The sequence below is a fragment of the Psittacula echo genome (assembly GCF_963264785.1).
Source record: "Psittacula echo genome assembly, contig: SCAFFOLD_178, whole genome shotgun sequence".
In the NCBI taxonomy this organism is placed as follows: domain Eukaryota; kingdom Metazoa; phylum Chordata; class Aves; order Psittaciformes; family Psittacidae; genus Psittacula; species Psittacula echo.
Window position 1 is genome coordinate 22,752 of NW_027664153.1, and position 9,651 is coordinate 32,402.

Here is a 9,651-nt window from a genome sequence, read left to right on the forward strand (position 1 = left end):
ATGGGGGGGGTCAGTGGGGCAATGGGGGGATCAATGGGGCAATGGGGGGGATCAATGGGGCAATGGGGGGATCAATGGGGCAATGGGGGGTCAATGGGGGTCTCAATGGGTCAATGGGGGGGATCAATGGGGCAATGGGGGGGGATCAATGGGGCAATGGGGGGGATCAATGGGGGTCTCAATGGGTCAATGGGGGGGTCAATGGGGCAATGGGGGGGATCAATGGGGGTCTCAATGGGTCAATGGGGGGATCAATGGGGCAATGGGGGGGATCAATGGGGGTCTCAATGGGTCAATGGGGGGGATCAATGGGGCAATGGGGGGGATCAATGGGGGTCTCAATGGGTCAATGGGGGGGATCAATGGGGCAATGGGGGGGATCAATGGGGGTCTCAATGGGTCAATGGGGGGGATCAATGGGGCAATGGGGGGGGATCAATGGGGGTGTCAATGGGTCAATGGGGGGATCAATGGGGCAATGGGGGGGATCAATGGGGGTCTCAATGGGTCAATGGGGGGGATCAATGGGGCAATGGGGGGGATCAATGGGGGTCTCAATGGGTCAATGGGGGGGATCAATGGGGCAATGGGGGGGGATCAATGGGGGTCAATGGGGGGGATCAATGGGTCAATGGGGGGGGATCAATGGGGCAATGGGGGGGATCAATGGGGGTCTCAATGGGTCAATGGAGGGGATCAATGGGGCAATGGGGGGGATCAATGAGGGTCTCAATGGGTCAATGGGGGGGATCAATGGGGCAATGGGGGGGATCAATGGGGGTCTCAATGGGTCAATGGGGGGGATCAATGGGGCAATGGGGGGGATCAATGGGGCAATGGGGGTCAATGGGGCAATGGGGGGTCAATGGGGGTCTCAATGGGTCAATGGGGGGGTCAGTGGGGCAATGGAGGGGATCAATGGGACAATGGGGGGGGATCAATGGGGGTCTCAATGGGCCAATGGGGGGATCAATGGGGCAATGGTGGGGGATCAATGGGGGTCTGAATGGGTCAATGGGGGGATCAATGGGTCAATGGGGGGGGATCAATGGGGGTCTCAATGGGTCAATGGGTCAATGGGGGGGGGTCAATGGGGGGCTCCGTAGGGGTCCCCCCCCCCATGGATGCCCCCGGCAGCTGCCCCGTGTCCCGGTAACCGTTGCCAGGCAACGGGATTCGGCTCCCGCGGCTGCTGCCGTTGCCTGGCAACGGCGGGACCGGGCGGGGGGGGGGGGGGGGGGGGCTCTTCCCTCCTCCCGGCCCCCCCCCCCTTTAATGTGGGGACCCCCCCAAGGCCCGGCTGTTCCCACCCCCCTCACCCCCCCCCCCCCCGGGTATTTTGGACCCCCCCAGGTTGGGGGGCACCGGTAACGGGAATGGGGAGGGAAGGAAGGGGGGGGGGGGGGAAGGGATGGGAGCGGGAACCGGGAATGGGGCCGGGAATGGGGCCGAGAACCGGGAAAGGGACCGGGAATGGATCCGGGATGAGACTGGGAACCGGCACCGGAAACCGGGAATGGAACCGGGAATGGGTCAGGGATGGGAGCGGGAACCGGGAATGGAACCGGGAATGGATCCGGGAACAGGGAATGGATCTGGGAGGGGATCGGGAATGGGACCGGGAACCGGGAAAGGGACGGGGAATGGATCCGGGATGGGACCGGGAACGGGACCGGGAACCGGCACCGGAAACCGGGAACGGAACCGGGAATGGGTCAGGGATGGGACCGGGAACCGAGAATGGATCCGGGATCAGGACCGGGAATGGAAGCGGGATCGGGACCGCGAATGGATCCGGGAATGGATCCGGGAACAGGGAATGGATCTGGGATTGGGAACCGGGGGACGGGCATCGGGAAGCGGGGATGAGGATGGAGACCGGGAATGGGGATGGAGACCGGCGGCAGGGACTGGGGCTGGTACCGGGATCCGGGAGCGGAGCTGGATCCCGATGATGGATCCCGGGGCTGGGGCCCTGATCCCGGTGACCGGATCCCGGGAACCGCGGCCGGATCCCGGTATCCGGTAACGGGGGGATGGGGCCGGATCCCGATATCCGGGACCGGGCAACGGGGCCGGATCCCGACAACGGGGAACGGGGCCCGATCCTGGTACCCGGTCACGGGGGGGATGGGGGCCGGATCCCGCTACCGGATCCCAAAGGATGCAGCGGATGGAGGGGGGGGGGGGTTGGATAGGAGCATCCCCGTACCCCCCCCTCCATTTCCCCCCCCCCCATCTCCCGTTATCCCCCCCCCTCTCCGTTATCCCGTTATCCCCATCACTGGTCCCTCTCCATCACTCGTTCTTCCCCCGTTACCCCATCGCTCCCCCCCCATCCCATTATCCCGTTCTCCCCCCGTTATCCCGTTCTCCCCCCCCCCATTCCCGGTACTCACAACGCGCTGCGCGGCCGCCGCAACCCCCCCCCGGGCGCGGGGGGGGGACGGGAAGAAGCGGGGGGGGGGGGGGCCCGATCCTTGTCTCCTCCGCCCGGTTCCGGTGGCGGCGGCAATGGGGGGGGGGGGGGGGGCTTAAAGGGGGGTTCCCCCCCCCCCGGTCCTCGCTATATAAAGGGGGGGGGGGGCACCGGGACCGAGCCCCCCCCCCCCATTGATGGGTACTGGGGGGGGGGGATCCGGTTTGGTTCTTCCCCCCCCCCCCCCCCCCCTTGGTGCGGTTCAATGGGGGGGGGAAAGGGGCGTCGCGATCCCCCCCCCCCCCGTGCAGTGTGGGTCGGTCCGGGGGGGCGGGGCTAAAGGGAGAGGGTGTGGCCAATGGGAGCGGAGGAGGGCGGGGTTACGAGGGGCGGGGCTAAAGGGGCAGGGAGCGGCCAATGGGAGCGGAGGAGGCCGAGGCCTAAGGGGCGCCTGGGCCGTACCATTGGCACTGCCGCGGGGGGGAGAGGGGGGGGGGGGGGGGTCCGCTCATCTAAACCCTCCTCCCCCCGGGGGGCAATAATAAGGCCCCTATGGATAAAAGCCCCCCCCCAATGGGTTTATTACCTCCCTATGGGGTTATTATTACACACACACCCCCCCCCAAATAAAGACATTTTGGGTCCATTCATCTCTTTTAATTGCATCGGGAATAATTAACACACCCCCCCCCCACGTTGTAATGGGGGGGCTGAATCACACACACCCCCCCCCCCAAAATAAGGGGGTGCAGGAAGGGAAAGGGGGGACACACATGGATGAGCCCTCCCCCCCTCACAATGGGGGTGAGGCAGCACTGGGGGGCCATAGAGGGGGGGTCGTATGGGGGGGGGGGCCCAGAGTGCTCTCCATGCCCTGTAATGGGGTTTAACCCCCCCCCCCCCCATCACCTGGGGTCTATTGGGGTCCATGGGGGGGGTCCATTGAGGCCCATTGGGGGGGGTCCCAATGCCTTCTCCATCCCCTATAATGGGGTTTAACCCCCCCAGACCCTCAATGGGGGACCTATGGGGGGGGGCCCAGTGCCTTCTCCATCCCCTATAATGGGGTTCACCCCCCCTCCATCACTTGGGGTCTATTGAGGCCCATTGGGGGGGGTCCCAATGCCTGCTCCATCCCCTATAATGGGGCTTAACCCCCCCCCCCATCACTTGGGGTCCATTGGCGTACATGGGGGGAGTCCATTGAGGCCCATTGTGGGGGGGTCCCACTGCCTTCTCCATCCCTATAATGGGGTTTACCCCCCCCCCATCACTTGGGGTCCATTGAAGCCCATGGGGGGGGTCCCAGTGCCTTCCCCATCCCCTATAATGGGGTTTAAACCCCCCCCATCAATTGGGGTCCATGGAGGAGTCCATTGAGGCCCATTGGGGGGGGAATCCCACTGCCTTCCCCATCCCCTATAATGGGGTTTAAACCCCCCCCATCAATTGGGGTCCATGGAGGAGTCCATTGAGGCCCATTGGGGGGGGTCGGGTCCCACTGCCTTCCCCATCCCCTATAATGGGGTTTAAACCCCCCCCATCAATTGGGGTCCATGGAGGAGTCCATTGAGGCCCATTGGGGGGGGGGGGAATCCCACTGCCTTCCCCATCCCCTATAATGGGGTTTAAACCCCCCCCATCAATTGGGGTCCATGGAGGAGTCCATTGAGGCCCATTGGGGGGGGGGGGGATCCCACTGCCTTCCCCATCCCCTATAATGGGTTTAATCCCCCCTCCATCACGTGGGGTCCATTGATGCCCATTGGGGGGGTCGGGTCCCACTGCCTTCCCCATCCCCTATAATGGGGTTTAAACCCCTCCCATCAATTGGGGTCCATGGAGGAGTCCATTGAGGCCCATTGGGGGGGGGGGGATCCCACTGCCTTCCCCATCCCCTATAATGGGGTTTAAACCCCCCCCATCAATTGGGGTCCATGGAGGAGTCCATTGAGGCCCATTGGGGGGGGGGGGATCCCACTGCCTTCCCCATCCCCTATAATGGGGTTTAAACCCCCCCCATCAATTGGGGTCCATGGAGGAGTCCATTGAGGCCCATTGGGGGGGGGAATCCCACTGCCTTCCCCATCCCCTATAATGGGGTTTAAACCCCCCCCATCAATTGGGGTCCATGGAGGAGTCCATTGAGGCCCATTGGGGGGGGGGGGGATCCCACTGCCTTCCCCATCCCCTATAATGGGTTTAATCCCCCCTCCATCACGTGGGGTCCATTGATGCCCATTGGGGGGGGGTCGGGTCCCACTGCCTTCCCCATCCCCTATAATGGGGTTTAAACCCCTCCCATCAATTGGGGTCCATGGAGGAGTCCATTGAGGCCCATTGGGGGGGGGGGGATCCCACTGCCTTCCCCATCCCCTATAATGGGGTTTAAACCCCCCCCATCAATTGGGGTCCATGGAGGAGTCCATTGAGGCCCATTGGGGGGGGGGGGATCCCACTGCCTTCCCCATCCCCTATAATGGGGTTTAAACCCCCCCCATCAATTGGGGTCCATGGAGGAGTCCATTGAGGCCCATTGGGGGGGGGAATCCCACTGCCTTCCCCATCCCCTATAATGGGGTTTAAACCCCCCCCATCAATTGGGGTCCATGGAGGAGTCCATTGAGGCCCATTGGGGGGGGGGGGGATCCCACTGCCTTCCCCATCCCCTATAATGGGTTTAATCCCCCCTCCATCACGTGGGGTCCATTGATGCCCATTGGGGGGGGTCGGGTCCCACTGCCTTCCCCATCCCTATAATGGGGTTTAAACCCCCCCCATCACTCGGGGTCCATGGGGGGGGGGGGGGGGCGGTCCCATCACCTTCCCCATCCCCATAACAGCATCGGAGAGGGGGGGGGGGGGGTGGGGGGTGTCCCCCCCAAGTCACACCCCCCCCCCCCCCCCCAAAAAAAAACCCCCTCTCCCATTGCTTCCTATTGCGCTTCCCCCCCCCGCTCTCCCCTGCGGCGCCCGCATCCGTCGGCTTGTCGGCGCGCTCCCCGCCCCGCTGCTCGCGGTGGAGCTTGCGGTGCTTCCAGAGGTTGGAGAAGGAGCGGTAGGCCTTGGCGCAGACGTGGCAGCGGTAGGGCCGCTCGCCGGTGTGGATGCGGCGGTGCTCGGCCAGGCGCACGGCGATGGCGAAGGCTTTGCCGCACTCCTCGCACTTGAAGGGCTTCTCGCCGGTGTGGAGCCGGCGGTGGTCCTTGAGGTGGGTGGACTGCCGGAAGGCCTTCCCGCAATCCGGGCACGGGTAGGGCCGCTCGCCCGTGTGGATGCGCCGGTGCACGTGGAGCGAGGTCTCGGTGCTGAAGAGCTTCTTGCAGTCGCCGCACTCGAAGCTCTTGGCGCACGGGCGCCGGGACGAAGAGGAGGAGGAGGCTGGGGGGGATGGCGGAGCCGGGCCCGGGATCCCATTGGGAAGCCCATGGAGCTTCTGATGGGCGCGGAGGCGCGAGGCCGAGCCCATCTTCTTGCCGCACACGGCGCACTCCAGCTTCCCGCAGGGATGCTCCTGGAGCTGCAGGGAGGTGACGAAGGCGGCCCCGCAACGGGCGCACACGTGGGGCTGCCTCCCGCTGTGCAGGAGCTGGTGGACCTCCAAGAGGCGGCGGAGCAGGAAGGAGCTCCCGCACTGCTGGCACTTGTAGGGGTACTCGCCGGTGTGGTGGTAGCGGTGCATGAGGAGGCGGTAGGGGCGGTGGAAGCGGACCCCGCATTCGGGGCACTTGTAGGGGTAGCGGCGGCTGTGGATGAGGAGGTGCTGGCGCAGCGTGGACGACTGGGTGAAGCGCTTGTGGCACACGTCGCACTCGTAGGGCCGCTCGCCCGTGTGGGTCAGGCGGTGCCGCAGGAGGTTGGCTTGGGAATTGAAGCTCTTGGAGCACTCCTGGCAGCGGAAGGGGCGCTCGCCGGTGTGCGTGAGGAGGTGGTTGCGGACGTGGGACTTCTTCTTGAAGAGCTTCCCGCATTCCGGGCACTGGTGGCGGCGTTCCAAGCGGTGCACGAAGCGCTGGTGCCGGGCGAGCTGCGGCGCCTTGGGGAAGCTCTTGGAGCACATCAAGCAAGGGAAAGGGGCCGGCGGAGCGGGAGGCGGCGGATCCGTGGGGGCGGCGTGGGCACTGGGAGCGGGGCCGGCGCTGGCGTCGGCGCCGTGGCTGCGGCGGTGGTAAAGGAACTTGGTCATGTTGACGAAGGCCTTGCCGCAGGAGCAGCGGTGCAGAGGGTTGGGGCAGTGGGTACGGCGGTGGGACAGGAGCACGGCTTCCGTGTCGAAGGCCAGGCCGCAGTCGAGGCAGAGGAAGTGGGATTCGCCGCCGTGATCCCCTTGGGAATGCTGCTCCAAGGCGGAAGGGCTGGGCAGGACCTTGCTGCAAAGCGGGCACTGGAAAGCGCCCAAGCGGTGGCACCGGAGGTGGGCTTGGAGCTGGTGGGACGTCGGGAAGCGCTGCGGGCACTCGGAGCAGCGGTGCTCAACGGGAGCCGGAGGGGGAGCGGGATGCTCCGGGGCCTCGGCGGCGCTGCCGTGGGATGCCAAGTGGGCGGCTTGGTGCTCCAGGAAGTCCTTTGGGGTCTGGAAGAGCTGGAAGCACTCGCCGCACTCGTAGAGGAGGAGCTGGACCGTGTCGGCGCCGTCGGCTCCTTGCTCGTCCTCGGGCTTGCGATAGGAATGCTCCAGATCCACCAAGGCTTGGCTCTGGCTGGGGGGCTGGCTCTGGTGGCTTTGCCGATGGGCCAGCCACAGCTCCTGGCTGCTGAAGAGCGCCTTGCACTCCACGCACTCGTAGTGGATGGCGGCGGCGGCGGCGGGCGCGCTCTTCCCGCCGGGAATGCCGTCGGGATCCTGCGCCAGGAGCTTCAGGTGCATCTCCTGGTGCTCCAGGAGCTGGCTGGGGGAGACCAGGAGCTGCCCGCACTCCAAGCACTGGTACTGGCTGCTCTCGGGGACCGCCAGCCCTTGGTAGTCACTGGCACCACCGAGGCCCAGGACCTCGAAGTGATGCTCTTGGGGTGGGGAGGATGCAGGCAGCAATTGGGGGCCGCCGGGTCCTGGTCCTACCCCCCCCGGCCCCAGCAGGAGGTGCTGCTGGTGATGGATGAGGGCGTCCTCCAAGCAGGATGAGAGGTGGTTGCACTCGGAGCACACGTAGCGGTGCTCCACCACCAGCACCGTCTCCTCCGGCCGCTCCGCCATGGCTGCAGCGGGAATGGGGAATGGGGATGGGGATGGGATGGGGATGGGGATGGGATGGGGATGGGGATGGGATGGGGATGGGATGGGGATGGGGATGGGGTGGGGATGGGGATGGGATGGGGATGGGATGGGGTGGGGATGGGGATGGGATGGGGAATGGGGATGGGATGGGATGGGGATGGGATGGGGATGGGGATGGGGATGGGGATGGGGTGGGGATGGGGAATGGGGATGGGGATGGGATGGGGATGGGGATGGGGATGGGGATGGGGTGGGGATGGGGTGGGGATGGGATGGGGATGGGGATGGGGTGGGGATGGGGATGGGGTGGGGATGGGATGGGGATGGGGATGGGATGGGGTGGGGATGGGATGGGGATGGGATGGGGATGGGGATGGGATGGGATGGGGATGGGGATGGGGATGGGGATGGGATGGGGATGGGGATGGGATGGGATGGGGATGGGGATGGGGATGGGGTGGGGATGGGATGGGGATGGGGTGGGGATGGGGATGGGGTGGGGATGGGATGGGGATGGGGATGGGGTGGGGATGGGGATGGGATGGGGATGGGATGGGGATGGGGATGGGATGGGATGGGGATGGGATGGGGATGGGGATGGGGATGGGGATGGGGATGGGGATGGGGATGGGGATGGGGATGGGGATGGGGAATGGGGATGGGATGGGATGGGGGATTGGGGATGGGGAATGGGGATGGGAATGGGGGGAGATGATGGAGATACCCCCCCCCCAACCAAAGGCCTTTAATACCCCCTATAGGAGCCTCCCAGACCCATTTAAGTCCCTTCAGGACCCCCCCCAGACCCATTTAACCCCCCTTAGACCCCTTTAGGACCCCCCCAAGCCCCTTTAATACATCTTAAACCCCTTTAACCCCCCCCGAAACCCCTTTAGAGCCACCCCAGTCCCCCTTAAGCCCCCTCAGGAGCCCCCCAGACCCCTTTAAGTGCCTTAGGACCCTCTGAAGCCCCTTTAACTCCCCCAGACCCTTTTAAGACCCCCCCCCAAGCCCCCCCCAAGCCCCTTTAAACCTACTCAGCCCCCCCCCCAGACCCATTTAACCCCCCTTAGACCCCTTTAACCCCCCCCAAACCCCTTTAGGACCACCCCAGACCCCTTTAAGACCCCTCAGAACCCCCCCCCCCCGACCCATTTAATGCCCCTTAGACCCCTTTAAACCCCCCCCCAGACCCTTTCAGGGCCCCCCCAGACCCCTTTAACCCCCTTTAGGACCCCCCGAAACCCCTTTAATCCCCCCCAGACCCTTTTAACACCCCCCCAAACCCCTTTAACACCCTTCAGGACCCCTCCCGGGCCTACTGAAACCCCCTCAGACCCCTTTAACCCCTCCCGAGACCCTTTCAGGACCCTCCCGACCCCTCTAAGAGCCCCCCAGACCCCTTTAACCCCCTTTAGGACCCCCCAAACCCATTTAATCCCCCTTAACCCCCCTTAGACCCCCCCGTTAGGCTCCTTTAGGACCCCCCGAACCCCCCTTGCCCCTCACCGGACCCCCCCAAAACCACTTTAACCCCCCCCAAACCCCCTTTAGACGCCCCCAGCCCCCTTTGACCCCCATTTTAACCGATTTCGCCCTTTTTTACCCCATTTTCCGCCTCCCCCACCCCTCACCTCGCTCCCGCTCTCGCTCCCTCCGTCTCCCCCCTTCCACCGCCGGCACCCCGCAACAAGGCGCCTCCTGATTGGCCGCGGCGGCGCAGCGCGACCAATCAGCGCGAAGCCACGCCCCTTCCCCCCTCCCCCGGCGCGCCCGGCAGCCATGTTCGAAGCGGGAGGAACCAACGCGGCGGAGGATGGGGGGGGAGCCGGAATGTACCAATGGGGTGGGGGGGCTTGGGGGGGATTGGGAGGTACCAATGGATGCGGGGGGGGATCTGGAGGTGTCAATGGATACAGGGGGGATTGGGAGGTACCAATGGATATAGGGGGGGATTGGGAGGTACCAATGGAAATACGGGGGGGGGGATTGGGAGGTACCAATGGATACGGGGGGG

The 9,651-nt window shown here is 65.0% G+C and overlaps 1 protein-coding gene across 1 annotated transcript; it reads right to left on the reverse strand.

Annotated features, from left to right (window-relative positions):
* Positions 1 to 2,755: 2,755 nt before the first annotated feature.
* Positions 2,756 to 9,307, reverse strand: LOC308232753 (zinc finger protein 574-like; the record flags this gene model as incomplete). The annotated part of the gene is made up of 3 exons (XM_080639985.1): positions 9,269 to 9,307; positions 5,338 to 7,615; positions 2,756 to 2,969 (listed from the first exon to the last, which is right to left on the reverse strand). The coding sequence occupies exons 2-3, from the start codon at positions 7,611 to 7,613 to the stop codon at positions 2,756 to 2,758; spliced, it is 2,490 nt and encodes an 829-aa protein (XP_080496111.1). The 5' UTR covers positions 7,614 to 7,615; positions 9,269 to 9,307.
* Positions 9,308 to 9,651: the final 344 nt, after the last annotated feature.